We start from the raw sequence: 16,769 nt of genomic DNA on the forward strand, positions 1-16,769 counted from the left end.
ACTGTTTAAGGTGGACTGGAGGTTTAAGGTGGACTGGAGGTTTAAGGTGGTCTGTTTAAGGTGGTCTGTTTAAGGTGGACTGTTTAAGGTGGACTGTTTAAGGTGGTCTGTTTAAGGTGGACTGTTTAAGGTGGACTGTTTAAGGTGGACTGTTTAAGGTGGACTGTTTAAGGTGGTCTGTTTAAGGTGGTCTGTTTAAGGTGGTCTGTTTAAGGTGGACTGTTTAAGGTGGACTGGAGGTTTAAGGTGGACTGGAGGTTTAAGGTGGTCTGTTTAAGGTGGTCTGTTTAAGGTGGACTGTTTAAGGTGGACTGTTTAAGGTGGACTGGAGGTTTAAGGTGGACTGGAGGTTTAAGGTGGACTGGAGGTTTAGGGTGGTCTGTTTAAGGTGGACTGGAAGTTTAAGGTGGTCTGTTTAAGGTGGTCTGTTTAAGGTGGACTGTTTAAGGTGGACTGTTTAAGGTGGACTGGAGGTTTAAGGTGGACTGGAGGTTTAAGGTGGACTGGAGGTTTAAGGTGGACTGGAGGTTTAAGGTGGACTGGAGGTTTAAGGTGGACTGGAGGTTTAGGGTGGACTGGAGGTTTAAGGTGGACTGTTTAAGGTGGACTGTTTAAGGTGGACTGTTTAAGGTGGACTGGAGGTTTAAGGTGGACTGTTTAAGGTGGTCTGGTGGTTTAAGGTGGACTGTTTAAGGTGGACTGTTTAAGGTGGACTGGAGGTTTAAGGTGGTCTGTTTAAGGTGGACTGGAGGTTTAAGGTGGTCTGTTTAAGGTGGTCTGTTTAAGGTGGACTGTTTAAGGTGGACTGTTTAAGGTGGTCTGTTTAAGGTGGACTGTTTAAGGTGGTCTGTTTAAGGTGGACTGGAGGTTTAAGGTGGACTGTTTAAGGTGGACTGTTTAAGGTGGACTGTTTAAGGTGGACTGTTTAAGGTGGACTGGAGGTTTAAGGTGGTCTGTTTAAGGTGGGCTGTTTAAGGTGGACTGTTTAAGGTGGACTGGAGGTTTAAGGTGGTCTGTTTAAGGTGGTCTGTTTAAGGTGGACTGGAGGTTTAAGGTGGTCTGTTTAAGGTGGTCTGTTTAAGGTGGACTGTTTAAGGTGGACTGTTTAAGGTGGACTGTTTAAGGTGGACTGGAGGTTTAAGGTGGTCTGTTTAAGGTGGACTGGAGGTTTAAGGTGGACTGTTTAAGGTGGACTGGAGGTTTAAGGTAGTCTGTTTAAGGTGGTCTGTTTAAGGTGGGCTGTTTAAGGTGGACTGTTTAAGGTGGACTGGAGGTTTAAGGTGGTCTGTTTAAGGTGGTCTGTTTAAGGTGGACTGTTTAAGGTGGACTGGAGGTTTAAGGTGGTCTGTTTAAGGTGGTCTGTTTAAGGTGGACTGTTTAAGGTGGACTGTTTAAGGTGGACTGTTTAAGGTGGACTGTTTAAGGTGGACTGTTTAAGGTGGACTGGAGGTTTAAGGTGGTCTGTTTAAGGTGGTCTGTTTAAGGTGGACTGGAGGTTTAAGGTGGACTGTTTAAGGTGGACTGGAGGTTTAAGGTGGTCTGTTTAAGGTGGACTGTTTAAGGTGGACTGTTTAAGGTGGACTGGAGGTTTAAGGTGGCCTGTTTAAGGTGGACTGGTGGTTTAAGGTGGACTGTTTAAGGTGGCCTGTTTAAGGTGGACTGTTTAAGGTGGACTGTTTAAGGTGGACTGTTTAAGGTGGACTGTTTAAGGTGGACTGTTTAAGGTGGACTGTTTAAGGTGGACTGGAGGTTTAAGGTGGACTGCAGGTTTAAGGTGGCCTGTTTAAGGTGGCCTGTTTAAGGTGGACTGTTTAAGGTGGACTGTTTAAGGTGGACTGGTGGTTTAAGGTGGACTGCAGGTTTAAGGTGGCCTGTTTAAGGTGGACTGTTTAAGGTGGACTGTTTAAGGTGGACTGTTTAAGGTGGACTGGTGGTTTAAGGTGGACTGCAGGTTTAAGGTGGACTGTTTAAGGTGGACTGTTTAAGGTGGACTGTTTAAGGTGGACTGGTGGTTTAAGGTGGACTGCAGGTTTAAGGTGGCCTGTTTAAGGTGGCCTGTTTAAGGTGGACTGTTTAAGGTGGACTGTTTAAGGTGGCCTGTTTAAGGTGGACTGTTTAAGGTGGACTGGTGGTTTAAGGTGGACTGCAGGTCTAAGGTGGCCTGTTTAAGGTGGCCTGTTTAAGGTGGACTGGTGGTTTAAGGTGGACTGCAGGTTTAAGGTGGACTGCAGGTTTAAGGTGGCCTGTTTAAGGTGGCCTGTTTAAGGTGGACTGTTTAAGGTGGACTGTTTAAGGTGGACTGTTTAAGGTGGCCTGTTTAAGGTGGACTGGTGGTTTAAGGTGGACTGCAGGTTTAAGGTGGACTGCAGGTTTAAGGTGGCCTGTTTAAGGTGGACTGTTTAAGGTGGCCTGTTTAAGGTGGACTGGTGGTTTAAGGTGGACTGCAGGTTTAAGGTGGACTGCAGGTTTAAGGTGGCCTGTTTAAGGTGGCCTGTTTAAGGTGGACTGTTTAAGGTGGACTGTTTAAGGTGGCCTGTTTAAGGTGGACTGTTTAAGGTGGACTGGTGGTTTAAGGTGGACTGCAGGTCTAAGGTGGCCTGTTTAAGGTGGCCTGTTTAAGGTGGCCTGTTTAAGGTGGACTGGTGGTTTAAGGTGGACTGGTGGTTTAAGGTGGACTGTTTAAGGTGGACTGTTTAAGGTGGACTGTTTAAGGTGGACTGTTTAAGGTGGACTGGTGGTTTAAGGTGGACTGATGAGTTTCAGAGAACGGCGTCAGTTCTGTGGAAACACAAATTTTGTAAATCAACACGTGACAGAACCACATCTACAGAGGAGGCGGGACCGACCGTACCGGGTGGGGTTTTCTGTAACGAGCACTGGCTCCGCCCCCTGACACACTGGCCACACCCCCTCTCACAGAAGTCTGCTGACGGCCCGCTCTGATTGGCTTAGCTTTAGGACATAATCAATAAGACATTAGGGTTAGATATGACGCATGCTAATCCGTCACTGATAAAAGGGTTAAGGGTTAAAGGTCAGAGGTTAAAGGTCAAAGGTCAGAGAGGCAGGTAAATGCAGATAAACCCTGGTGTAGGTTTATGACATTATTAAGGTTAAGTTTTGTACCGATCTGAGCGTAGTGGCATCTCTGCCTCATGACGTCTTTGATGCGCTCCACTTCCTGTCTGCAGCGCTCCACTTCCTGTCTGTAGCTCTTCTTGTCGCGGGCGGCGTTCATCTTGGCCTGGCTCAGCGCCTTCTGCAGCAGCTGCACGCGCTCAGAGGCCGCGCGCAGACGCTTCTCCAGCTTGGGCAGCTCACACCTCAGGTCTGCGTTGTCCCGGACCAACTGTCCACAACAAAGAGACATCATGAGCCCCGCCCACAACTCATCAGACACGCCCCTTCACTAATCAAGATGAGAGATGTGGTGGGACCTCAGTGAGCGGGTGGGACCTCAGTGAGCGGGTGGGACCTCGGTGAGCGGGTGGGACCTCAGTGAGCGGGTGGGACCTCGGTGAGCGGGTGGGACCTCAGTGAGCGGGTGGGACCTCGGTGAGCGGGTGGGACCTCGGTGAGCGGGTGGGACCTCGGTGAGCGGGTGGGACCTCGGTGAGCGGGTGGGACCTCGGTGAGCGGGTGGGACCTCGGTGAGCGGGTGGGACCTCAGTGAGCGGGTGGGACCTCGGTGAGCGGGTGGGACCTCGGTGAGCGGGTGGGACCTCAGTGAGCGGGTGGGACCTCAGTGAGCGGGTGGGACCTCAGTGAGCGGGTGGGACCTCGGTGAGCGGGTGGGACCTCGGTGAGCGGGCGGGACCTCGGTGAGCGGGTGGGACCTCGGTGAGCGGGCGGGACCTCGGTGAGCGGGCGGGACCTCGGTGAGCGGGCGGGACCTCGGTGAGCGGGCGGGACCTCGGTGAGCGGGCGGGACCTCGGTGAACGGGCGGGACCTCTGTGAGCGGGCGGGACCTCGGTGAGCGGGCGGGACCTCAGTGAGCGGGCGGGACCTCGGTGAGCGGGTGGGACCTCGGTGAGCGGGTGGGACCTCAGTGAGCGGGTGGGACCTCAGTGAGCGGGTGGGACCTCGGTGAGCGGGCGGGACCTCGGTGAGCGGGTGGGACCTCAGTGAGCGGGTGGGACCTCAGTGAGCGGGTGGGACCTCAGTGAGCGGGTGGGACCTCAGTGAGCGGGTGGGACCTCAGTGAGCGGGTGGGACCTCGGTGAACGGGCGGGACCTCGGTGAGTGGGCAGGACTTTTACCTGTTTGTGGACTTTGCTGAGCTGATCCAAGTTGTTCTCTAAAAATATGATTCTTTGTTTTTGAGCCAAACTTCCACCAGCTTCATCTGCGTCATTCTCCTGGACCTGAAACACAAATATCACCAGGTTTAGACCTGGTTTAGTCCAGGTTTAGTCCAGGTTTAGTCCAGGTTTAGTCCTGGTTTAGTCCTGGTTTAGTCCTGGTTTAGTCCAGGTTTAGTCCTGGTTTAGTCCAGGTTTAGTCCAGGTTTAGTCCTGGTTTAGTCCTGGTTTAGTCCTGGTTTAGTCCAGGTTTAGTCCTGGTTTAGTCCAGGTTTAGTCCTGGTTTAGACCTGGTTTAGACCTGGTTTAGACCTGGTTTAGACCCGGTTTAGTCCCGGTTTAGTCCCGGTTTAGTCCCGGTTTAGTCCCGGTTTAGTCCCGGTTTAGTCCAGGTTTAGTCCAGGTTTAGTCCTGGTTTAGACCTGGTTTAGACCTGGTTTAGACCCGGTTTAGTCCCGGTTTAGTCCCGGTTTAGTCCCGGTTTAGTCCCGGTTTAGTCCTGGTTTAGTCCTGGTTTAGTCCTGGTTTAGTCCTGGTTTAGTCCTGCTTTAGTCCTGGTTCTTACACTGTGGATCCTGGAGCTGAAATCGCTCACAAACTGTTTGCGGAGATTCATCAGAGTCTGAAGCTCTTTGGCCTGAAAAAGAAAGTGACAGGTTCAGAGCCGACTACAGCAGGGTTCAGGGTGCAGGAGGTCATTGTGCTGGAGGTCATTGTGCTGGAGGTCATTGTGCTGGAGGTCATTGTGCTGGAGGTCATTGTGCTGGAGGTCATTGTGCTGGAGGTCATTGTGCTGGAGGTCATTGTGCTGGAGGTCATTGTGCTGGAGGTCATTGTGCTGGAGGTCATTGTGCTGGAGGTCATTGTGCTGGAGGTCATTGTGCTGGAGGTCATTGTGCTGGAGCTCATTGTGCTGGAGGTCATTGTGCTGGAGGTCATTGTGCTGGAGGTCATTGTGCTGGAGGTCATTGTGCTGGAGGTCATTGTGCTGGAGCTCATTGTGCTGAAGGTCATTGTGCTGGAGGTCATTGTGCTGGAGGTCATTGTGCTGAAGGTCATTGTGCTGGAGGTCATTGTGCTGGAGGTCATTGTGCTGGTCCTAAACATGTACGAGACGCTTTATCTGAGCAGATAGTCTCAGTGAAGCCTCCAGTTCTACTGTAAGAAACCTCAGAGTCTGATTGGACCAGGAGCTCTCATTTAAAGCTCAGATAAATCAAGTCTGTAAAACAGACTCTTTTCATTTGCGCAACAAGAGCCAAAATCAGAAGAATCCGGCCTAAAAGTGAAGCTGAAACGTCTCCTGCATTTGTAACGTCTCAATTCTCCTGTAACTCCTGCTCACAGCAGGTCCTAAAAGATCCATAAAAAGCTTTAACTGGTTCAAAATGCAGCAGCAAGATTACTAACAGCAACTAAAAGAAGAGAGCACATTACACCGGTGCTGGAGTCTCTTCACTGCTGCTGTTATTTTGGGCGTTTCCGTGTTTACAGACATTTAAGAAATGTTTTTTTCTGGAGCACATGTAAACAGAGTGTCCCAGTGCGGCCTGAGGGGGGTGTGGCCTGAGGGGGGTGTGGCCTGAGGGGGGTGTGGCCTGAGGGGGGCAAGGTGCTCACCACAGTGTCCTCCAGCCCCTTTAGGTCCTCTTTGGCCTGGTCCGTCTTCTCCCTCTCCGTCCTGGAAGAGACCACATCTTAGTCCTGGTTTAGTAGTTACAGAGCAGGGGGTGTGGCCAGAGAGCAGGGGGCGGGGCTAGTGTCTTCCTACCAATCAGAACAATGGAGGAGGAACGAGCAGAGATGGATGAGGAAATAAATTATATAAAAGCCACAGGAATCTCAGGCGCCGCGTTCACCTGGAATTGACACTAAGCCACGCCCACTCAAGTTACGCCTCATTTGAATGGTTCAAGGATAAAACAGACTAAAGCTCTCTCTCTCTCTCTCTCCTCTCCTCTCCTCCTTCTCCCCCTCTCTCTCTCCCCCTCTCTCTCTCTAACGGAGCTACAGCGAAGCAGGGCCTGTTGCCATGGAGACCTCTGGGATACTCACTGCAGGTCGCGGAGCCTTTGGTCCTTGATCTGGTCCAGGTCTGAAGTGAGTCTATGGATCTCCACCTGCTGCTGCTCCGTGACACTGTCACACACACATCGTCATGACACCGTCACACTGTCACACACACATCGTCATGACACCCTCACACTGTCACACACACGTCGTCATGACACCCTCACACTGTCACACACACGTCGTCATGACACCGTCACACTGTCACACACACGTCGTCATGACACCCTCACACTGTCACACACACGTCGTCATGACACCCTCACACTGTCACACACACATCGTCATGACACCGTCACACTGTCACACACACATCGTCATGACACCGTCACACTGTCACACACACATCGTCATGACACCGTCACACTGTCACACACACATCGTCATGACACCCTCACACTGTCACACACACGTCGTCATGACACCCTCACACTGTCACACACACATCGTCATGACACCCTCACACTGTCACACACACATCGTCATGACACCTTCACACGTCGTCATGACACCCTCACACTGTCACACACACATCGTCATGACACCCTCACACTGTCACACACACATCGTCATGACACCCTCACACTGTCACACACACGTCGTCATGACACCCTCACACTGTCACACACACGTCGTCATGACACCCTCACACTGTCACACACACGTCGTCATGACACCCTCACACTGTCACACACACGTCGTCATGACACCGTCACACTGTCACACACACATCGTCATGACACCCTCACACTGTCACACACACATCGTCATGACACCGTCACACTGTCACACACACGTCGTCATGACACCCTCACACTGTCACACACACGTCGTCATGACACCGTCACACTGTCACACACACGTCGTCATGACACCCTCACACTGTCACACACACGTCGTCATGACACCCTCACACTGTCACACACACGTCGTCATGACACCCTCACACTGTCACACACACGTCGTCATGACACCGTCACACTGTCACACACACGTCGTCATGACACCCTCACACTGTCACACACACGTCGTCATGACACCCTCACACTGTCACACACACATCGTCATGACACCCTCACACTGTCACACACACATCGTCATGACACCCTCACACTGTCACACACACATCGTCATGACACCCTCACACTGTCACACACACATCGTCATGACACCTTCACACGTCGTCATGACACCCTCACACTGTCACACACACATCGTCATGACACCCTCACACTGTTTCCATCAGCAGAACGTAAAAAAACACTCAAACTGAAAGATTCAAAACTAAATCAAAAACATAAATGATAAATAAAATTGAAGAACGTACATTCAAACAGAACCAAGTCCATCTGAAACAAGACACAACAAATGGAGTCAAAAAGAACAGGAATAACACTCATAAAGCAGAGAAAAGAACTCACTCTCGGAGCAGGTCCAAGTCCCGGTTCTGGGCCTGGATCTGGTCTCTGAGTCTGGAGACCTGTCTCTGATGGACCTCTCTGTGGTTCTCCATCTGTTCCTCTAGGGTGCGCTACAGACCCCAAAGAGACCCCACAGAGACCCCACAGAGACCCCACAGAGACAAGGTTTAGACCTGGAGCCTGGGTTTAAGGGAGACGACTTTCAAAGAGTTAGAAAACGTAGAGATGATGACGGGGCTAACATGGCTAACAGAACCGAGGCTAACAGGCCCGAAGCTAACATGGCTAACAGGCCCAAGGCTAACAGGCCCGAGGCTAACATGGCTAACAGGCCCGAGGCTAACATGGCTAACAGGCCCGAGGCTAACATGGCTAACAGGCCCGAGGCTAACATGGCTAACAAGCCCGAGGCTAACATGGCTAACAGGCCCGAGGCTAACATGGCTAACAAGCCCGAGGCTAACATGGCTAACAAGCCCGAGGCTAACATGGCTAACAGTCCCGAGGCTAACATGGCTAACAGTCCCGAGGCTAACATGGCTAACAAACCCGTGGCTAACATGGCTAACAGGCCCGAGGCTAACATGGCTAACAGGCCCGAGGCTAACATGGCTAACAGGCCCAAAGCTAACATGGCTAACAGGCCCGAGGCTAACATGGCTAACAGGCCCAAAGCTAACATGGCTAACAGGCCCGAGGCTAACATGGCTAACAGGCCCAATGCTAACATGGCTAACAGGCCCGTGGCTAACATGGCTCACAGGCCCAAAGCTAACATGGCTAACAGGCCCAAGGCTAACATGGCTAACAGGCCCGATGCTAACATGGCTAACAAGCCCGTGGCTAACATGGCTCACAGGCCCAAAGCTAACATGGCTAACAGGCCCAAAGCTAACATGGCTAACAGGCCCAAAGCTAACATGGCTAACAGGCCTGAGGCTAACATGGCTAACAAGCCCGAGGCTAACATGGCTAACAGGCCCGAGGCTAACATGGCTAACAGGCCCGAGGCTAACATGGCTAACAGGCCCGAGGCTAACATGGCTAACAGGCCCGAGGCTAACATGGCTAACAGGCCCGAGGCTAACATGGCTAACAGGCCCGAGGCTAACATGGCTAACAGGCCCGAGGCTAACATGGCTAACAGGCCCGAGGCTAACATGGCTAACAAGCCCGAGGCTAACATGGCTAACAGGCCCGAGGCTAACATGGCTAACAAGCCCGAGGCTAACATGGCTAACAAGCCCGAGGCTAACATGGCTAACAGTCCCGAGGCTAACATGGCTAACAGTCCCGAGGCTAACATGGCTAACAAACCCGTGGCTAACATGGCTAACAGGCCCGAGGCTAACATGGCTAACAGGCCCGAGGCTAACATGGCTAACAGGCCCAAAGCTAACATGGCTAACAGGCCCGAGGCTAACATGGCTAACAGGCCCAAAGCTAACATGGCTAACAGGCCCGAGGCTAACATGGCTAACAGGCCCAATGCTAACATGGCTAACAGGCCCGTGGCTAACATGGCTCACAGGCCCAAAGCTAACATGGCTAACAGGCCCAAGGCTAACATGGCTAACAGGCCCGATGCTAACATGGCTAACAAGCCCGTGGCTAACAGGCCCAAAGCTAACATGGCTAACAGGCCCAAAGCTAACATGGCTAACAGGCCCAAAGCTAACATGGCTAACAGGCCCAAAGCTAACATGGCTAACAGGCCTGAGGCTAACATGGCTAACAAGCCCGAGGCTAACATGGCTAACAGGCCCGAGGCTAACATGGCTAACAAGCCCGAGGCTAACATGGCTAACAAGCCCGAGGCTAACATGGCTAACAGTCCCGAGGCTAACATGGCTAACAGTCCCGAGGCTAACATGGCTAACAAACCCGTGGCTAACATGGCTAACAGGCCCGAGGCTAACATGGCTAACAGGCCCGAGGCTAACATGGCTAACAGGCCCAAAGCTAACATGGCTAACAGGCCCAATGCTAACATGGCTAACAGGCCCGTGGCTAACATGGCTCACAGGCCCAAAGCTAACATGGCTAACAGGCCCAAGGCTAACATGGCTAACAGGCCCGATGCTAACATGGCTAACAAGCCCGTGGCTAACATGGCTCACAGGCCCAAAGCTAACATGGCTAACAGGCCCAAAGCTAACATGGCTAACAGGCCCAAAGCTAACATGGCTAACAGGCCCAAAGCTAACATGGCTAACAGGCCCAAAGCTAACATGGCTAACAGTCCCGAGGCTAACATGGCTAACAAACCCGTGGCTAACATGGCTAACAGGCCCGATGCTAACATGGCTAACAAGCCCGTGGCTAACATGGCTCACAGGCCCAAAGCTAACATGGCTAACAGGCCCAAAGCTAACATGGCTAACAGGCCCAAAGCTAACATGGCTAACAGGCCCAAAGCTAACATGGCTAACAGGCCCAAAGCTAACATGGCTAACAGGCCCAAAGCTAACATGGCTAACAGGCCCGAGGCTAACATGGCTAACAAGCCCGAGGCTAACATGGCTAACAGGCCCGAGGCTAACATGGCTAACAAGCCCGAGGCTAACATGGCTAACAAGCCCGAGGCTAACATGGCTAACAGTCCCGAGGCTAACATGGCTAACAGTCCCGAGGCTAACATGGCTAACAAACCCGTGGCTAACATGGCTAACAGGCCCGAGGCTAACATGGCTAACAGGCCCGAGGCTAACATGGCTAACAGGCCCAAAGCTAACATGGCTAACAGGCCCGAGGCTAACATGGCTAACAGGCCCAAAGCTAACATGGCTAACAGGCCCGAGGCTAACATGGCTAACAGGCCCAATGCTAACATGGCTAACAGGCCCGTGGCTAACATGGCTCACAGGCCCAAAGCTAACATGGCTAACAGGCCCAAGGCTAACATGGCTAACAGGCCCGATGCTAACATGGCTAACAAGCCCGTGGCTAACATGGCTCACAGGCCCAAAGCTAACATGGCTAACAGGCCCAAAGCTAACATGGCTAACAGGCCCAAAGCTAACATGGCTAACAGGCCCAAAGCTAACATGGCTAACAGGCCCAAAGCTAACATGGCTAACAGGCCTGAGGCTAACATGGCTAACAAGCCCGAGGCTAACATGGCTAACAGGCCCGAGGCTAACATGGCTAACAAGCCCGAGGCTAACATGGCTAACAAGCCCGAGGCTAACATGGCTAACAGTCCCGAGGCTAACATGGCTAACAGTCCCGAGGCTAACATGGCTAACAAACCCGTGGCTAACATGGCTAACAGGCCCGAGGCTAACATGGCTAACAGGCCCGAGGCTAACATGGCTAACAGGCCCAAAGCTAACATGGCTAACAGGCCCGAGGCTAACATGGCTAACAGGCCCAAAGCTAACATGGCTAACAGGCCCGAGGCTAACATGGCTAACAGGCCCAATGCTAACATGGCTAACAGGCCCGTGGCTAACATGGCTCACAGGCCCAAAGCTAACATGGCTAACAGGCCCAAGGCTAACATGGCTAACAGGCCCGATGCTAACATGGCTAACAAGCCCGTGGCTAACATGGCTCACAGGCCCAAAGCTAACATGGCTAACAGGCCCAAAGCTAACATGGCTAACAGGCCCAAAGCTAACATGGCTAACAGGCCCAAAGCTAACATGGCTAACAGTCCCGAGGCTAACATGGCTAACAAACCCGTGGCTAACATGGCTAACAGGCCCGATGCTAACATGGCTAACAAGCCCGTGGCTAACATGGCTCACAGGCCCAAAGCTAACATGGCTAACAGGCCCAAAGCTAACATGGCTAACAGGCCCAAAGCTAACATGGCTAACAGGCCCAAAGCTAACATGGCTAACAGGCCCAAAGCTAACATGGCTAACAGGCCCAAAGCTAACATGGCTAACAGGCCCAAAGCTAACATGGCTAACAGGCCCGAGGCTAACATGGCTAACAAGCCCGAGGCTAACATGGCTAACAGGCCCGAGGCTAACATGGCTAACAAGCCCGAGGCTAACATGGCTAACAAACCCGAGGCTAACATGGCTAACAGTCCCGAGGCTAACATGGCTAACAGTCCCGAGGCTAACATGGCTAACAAACCCGTGGCTAACATGGCTAACAGGCCCGAGGCTAACATGGCTAACAGGCCCGAGGCTAACATGGCTAACAGGCCCAAAGCTAACATGGCTAACAGGCCCGAGGCTAACATGGCTAACAGGCCCAAAGCTAACATGGCTAACAGGCCCGAGGCTAACATGGCTAACAGGCCCAATGCTAACATGGCTAACAGGCCCGTGGCTAACATGGCTCACAGGCCCAAAGCTAACATGGCTAACAGGCCCAAGGCTAACATGGCTAACAGGCCCGATGCTAACATGGCTAACAAGCCCGTGGCTAACATGGCTCACAGGCCCAAAGCTAACATGGCTAACAGGCCCAAAGCTAACATGGCTAACAAGCCCGTTTTTTGTTTTTCTTAAAAGTATTTATTTCAGAAGGAAACAGCGTTTACACTAGACAAACCAGATGCAAAGTTTGAAGTGTTAGAGCAAAATATGCTAATTTTCATAATCTGTCCACACGAGGACCACACAGTCCCCACTGGTGTTTGGAACCACAGTCCCCTCTGGTGTTTGGAACCACACAGTCCCCACTCACAGAGGCTCTGGTGTTTGGAACCACACAGTCCCCGCTCACAGAGGCTCTGGTGTTTGGAACCACACAGTCCCCGCTCACAGAGGCTCTGGTGTTTAGAACCACACAGTCCCCACTCACAGAGGCTCTGGTGTTTAGAACCACACAGTCCCCTCTCACAGAGGCTCTGGTGTTTAGAACCACACAGTCCCCTCTCACAGAGGCTCTGGTGTTTAGAACCACACAGTCCCCTCTCACAGAGGCTCTGGTGTTTAGAACCACACAGTCCCCTCTCACAGAGGCTCTGGTGTTTGGAACCACACAGTCCCCTCTCACAGAGGCTCTGGTGTTTAGAACCACACAGTCCCCTCTCACAGAGGCTCTGGTGTTTAGAACCACACAGTCCCCTCTCACAGAGGCTCTGGTGTTTGGAACCACACAGAGATGCATGTAAATACATGTACTTACATACAGGTGTGTGGAGCGGGTGTGGAGCGAGTGTGGAGCAGGTCAAGGTCATGACTCTGCAGACTATGAGGGCCCAGATGGAGGCGCCGCATGTCAAGGTCAAAACCCGGAGTTTCCCGATTTCAAGGTTATTAAAAACAGGGCCCAGGTTTAGACTAGAATGCTGAAACAGCCACACGTGGCAAAGTGGTTAGCCTTTCTCCTCTCAGTGAACAGGGTGTGGTTTGTACCTTCATGTCCACAGTGTCCTTCAGAACCTTCTCTTTGTCCATTGCCGAAAGCTCCACCAGGCGACCTTCAAACAGAGTTAGGCCCCATTTAGTTTTAACTTTAGTTCAGGCCTGGTTTAGGCCTGGTTTAGTCCTGGTTTAGTCCTGGTTTAGTCCTGGTTCAGGCCTGGTTTAGTCCTGGTTCAGGCCTGGTTTAGGCCTGGTTTAGGCCTGGTTTAGACCTGGTTTAGTCCTGGTTTAGACCTGGTTTAGTCCTGGTTTAGGCCTGGTTTAGGCCTGGTTTAGGCCTGGTTTAAACCTGGTTTAGTCCTGGTTTAGACTTGGTATAGTCCTGGTTTAGTCCTGGTTTAGTCCTGGTTTAGTCCTGGTTCAGGCCTGGTTTAGGCCTGGTTTAGGCCTGGTTTAGTCCTGGTTTAGTCCTGGTTTAGGCCTTGTTTAGTCCTGGTTTAGGCCTGGTTTAGGCCTGGTTTAGTCCTGGTTTAGTCCTGGTTTAGTCCTGGTTTAGGCCTGGTTTAGGCCTGGTTTAGACTTGGTTTAGACCTGGTTTAGGCCTGGTTTAGGCCTGGTTCAGGCCTGGTTTAGACCTGGTTTAGGCCTGGTTTAGTCCTGGTTCAGGCCTGGTTTAGGCCTGGTTTAGTCCTGGTTTAGTCCTGGTTTAGTCCTGGTTTAGGCCTTGTTTAGTCCTGGTTTAGGCCTGGTTTAGGCCTGGTTCAGGCCTGGTTTAGTCCTGGTTTAGGCCTGGTTTAGACTTGGTTTAGGCCTGGTTCAGGCCTGGTTTAGTCCTGGTTTAGACTTGGTATAGTCCTGGTTTAGTCCTGGTTTAGTCCTGGTTTAGTCCTGGTTTAGTCCTGGTTCAGGCCTGGTTTAGGCCTGGTTTAGGCCTGGTTTAGACTTGGTTTAGACCTGGTTTAGTTTAGTCCTGGTTTAGACCTGGTTTACTCCTGGTTTAGGCCTGGTTTAGACTTGGTTTAGACCTGGTTTAGGCCTGGTTTAGGCCTGGTTTAGGCCTGGTTTAGACTTGGTTTAGACCTGGTTTAGGCCTGGTTTAGTCCTGGTTCAGGCCTGGTTTAGGCCTGGTTTAGTCCTGGTTTAGTCCTGGTTTAGTCCTGGTTCAGGCCTGGTTTAGTCCTGGTTTAGACTTGGTATAGTCCTGGTTTAGTCCTGGTTTAGGCCTGGTTTAGACTTGGTTTAGACCTGGTTTAGGCCTGGTTTAGTCCTGGTTTAGACCTGGTTTAGGCCTGGTTTAGACCTGGTTTAGACCTGGTTTAGACCTGGTTTAGACTTGGTTTAGACTTGGTTTAGTCCTGGTTTAGTCCTGGTTTAGTCCTGGTTCAGGCCTGGTTCAGGCCTGGTTTAGTACCGGTCTCACCTTGAGCCTGGGCTCGGTGCAGTTCTTCTGTCAGAGAGTCCTGGTTTTCCTCCAGGGTTCGGTTCCTCTGGTCCAGTCTCTGAAGATCCTCCCCCTGGTTCCGGGTCTTGGTCTGGAGCTGGATCAGGATCAGAGTTAGACCAGGTTTAGTTTCGGACCTGACACAAGTTAAAAGGACAAGTTTTACCTGTTGGACCTGGGCCTGGCTCAGGACCAGGTCTCGCTCCAGGGTCTGGGTTTTGTTCTGCTGCTCCTGGAGGTTCTGGTCCAGGGTTTTGGTCCGGTTCAGGACGGACTTGACCTCAGACCTCATTTTACTGATGAAGAGTCGAGCCAACGTGAAGTCCTCCTCCAGACCAGAACCTGGACAACTAAGACCAGGTCCAGAGCAGGTCTAAGGCAAAAGACCAGAGTTAAAAAGCTAAAGTGTCTGGGGAGAGGGAGGACGTTTCTGAGGAGAGGGAGGAAGTGTCTGGGGAGAGGGAGGAAGTGTCTGGGGAGAGGGAAGTACCAGCACTGAGCCCATCTCTGTGAGGTCTCGGAGAAGCAGGTTCAGGACTTCGTTGGATCTTTTCTTCTGATGAGAACTCAAGTCCTGGACTGAAGACAGTTCCTTCTGTAGAGACTCGAGCAGAACCTGCAGAGATTCAGAGTTTAGACCTGTTTTAGTCCTGCTTTAGTCCTGCTTTAGTCCTGCTTTTGTCCTGTTTTAGTCCTGCTTTAGTCCTGCTTTAGACCTGCTTTAGTCCTGCTTTAGTCCTGCTTTAGACCTGCTTTAGACCTGCTTTAGTCCTGCTTTAGACCTGCTTTAGTCCTGCTTTTGTCCTGTTTTAGTCCTGCTTTAGTCCTGCTTTAGACCTGCTTTAGACCTGCTTTAGTCCTGCTTTAGTCCTGCTTTAGTCCTGCTTTAGTCCTGCTTTAGTCCTGCTTTAGACCTGCTTTAGACCTGCTTTAGTCCTGCTTTAGTCCTGCTTTAGTCCTGCTTTAGTCCTGCTTTAGTCCTGCTTTAGTCCTGCTTTAGACCTGCTTTAGTCCTGCTTTAGTCCTGCTTTAGACCTGCTTTAGTCCTGCTTTAGACCTGCTTTAGTCCTGCTTTAGTCCTGCTTTAGACCTGCTTTAGTCCTGCTTTAGTCCTGCTTTAGTCCTGCTTTAGTCCTGCTTTAGTCCTGCTTTAGACCTGCTTTAGTCCTGCTTTAGACCTGCTTTAGTCCTGTTTTAGTCCTGCTTTAGTCCTGCTTTAGTCCTGCTTTAGTCCTGCTTTAGTCCTGCTTTAGTCCTGCTTTAGTCCTGCTTTAGTCCTGCTTTAGTCCTGCTTTAGACCTGCTTTAGACCTGCTTTAGTCCTGCTTTAGTCCTGCTTTAGTCCTGCTTTAGTCCTGCTTTAGTCCTGCTTTAGTCCTGCTTTAGTCCTGCTTTAGACCTGCTTTAGTCCTGTTTTAGTCCTGCTTTAGTCCTGCTTTAGTCCTGCTTTAGACCTGCTTTAGACCTGCTTTAGTCCTGCTTTAGTCCTGCTTTAGTCCTGTTTTAGTCCTGGTTCAGTTCCTGTACTCACGCTCTTCTGCTGCAGTTCCTGGTGGACCTGGTGTAGTTCTCGGTTCTGGTTCTGGTTCTCTGTGGACTTCTGGTCGTAGTTCAGGGCCAGTTCCTCCAGCGCCTGTAGAACCTCCTTCACTTCTTCTTTGGCCTCGTCACACTGAGTCTGAGAGCGCGACAGCTCCACCTGCAGGCGCTCCAGCTCAGTGCGCAGGGACAGCACCATCTGCAGAGGAGGAACACCACCAGAGGGAAGTGAGGCTCCGCCCTGAGGGAGGGGTACCGCCCTTCAGCCCCGCCCTTCAGCACCGCCCCTTCAGCACCGCCCCTCAGCACCGCCCCTTCAGCACCGCCCCTCAGCACCGCCCCTCAGCACCGCCCCTTCAGCACCGCCCCTTCAGCACCGCCCTTCAGCACCGCCCCTTCAGCACCGCCCCTCAGCACCGCCCCTTCAGCACCGCCCTTCAGCACCGCCCCTTCAGCACCGCCCCTCAGCACCGCCCCTTCAGCACCGCCCTTCAGCACCGCCCCTTCAGCACCGCCCCTCAGCACCGCCCCTCAGCACCGCCCCTCAGCACCGCCCCTTCAGCACCGCCCCTCAGCACCGCCCTTCAGCACCGCCCCTTCAGCACCGCCCCTTCAGCACCGCCCCTTCAGCACCGCCCCTTCAGCACCGCCCTTCAGCACCGCCCCTTCAGCACCGCCCCTTCAGCACCGCCCTTCAGCACCGCCCCTTCAGCACCGCCCTTCA

At 52.2% G+C, this 16,769-nt stretch overlaps 1 protein-coding gene across 1 annotated transcript in view; it reads right to left on the reverse strand.

Moving 5' to 3' along the window:
• Positions 1-2,759: 2,759 nt before the first annotated feature.
• Positions 2,760-16,769, reverse strand: part of LOC140359127 (kinesin heavy chain-like) — a 60,043-nt gene continuing 46,033 nt past the window's right edge. Inside the window, exons 14-26 of the mRNA XM_072443995.1 lie at positions 16,038-16,244; positions 14,998-15,123; positions 14,674-14,880; positions 14,487-14,604; positions 13,118-13,182; positions 7,794-7,903; positions 6,358-6,441; positions 5,923-5,983; positions 4,868-4,939; positions 4,261-4,365; positions 3,127-3,349; positions 2,847-2,952; positions 2,760-2,778 (exon numbers count right to left, since the gene is read on the reverse strand). Coding sequence (XP_072300096.1) covers positions 2,760-2,778; positions 2,847-2,952; positions 3,127-3,349; positions 4,261-4,365; positions 4,868-4,939; positions 5,923-5,983; positions 6,358-6,441; positions 7,794-7,903; positions 13,118-13,182; positions 14,487-14,604; positions 14,674-14,880; positions 14,998-15,123; positions 16,038-16,244 — 1,503 coding nt within the window. The remainder of the gene's footprint in view (positions 2,779-2,846; positions 2,953-3,126; positions 3,350-4,260; positions 4,366-4,867; positions 4,940-5,922; positions 5,984-6,357; positions 6,442-7,793; positions 7,904-13,117; positions 13,183-14,486; positions 14,605-14,673; positions 14,881-14,997; positions 15,124-16,037; positions 16,245-16,769) is intronic.

Source organism: Eucyclogobius newberryi, unplaced genomic scaffold, assembly GCF_026437365.1.
Source record: "Eucyclogobius newberryi isolate DKJ021-1_F unplaced genomic scaffold, fEucNew1.0.hap1 SCAF_14, whole genome shotgun sequence".
Lineage (NCBI taxonomy): Eukaryota > Metazoa > Chordata > Actinopteri > Gobiiformes > Gobiidae > Eucyclogobius > Eucyclogobius newberryi.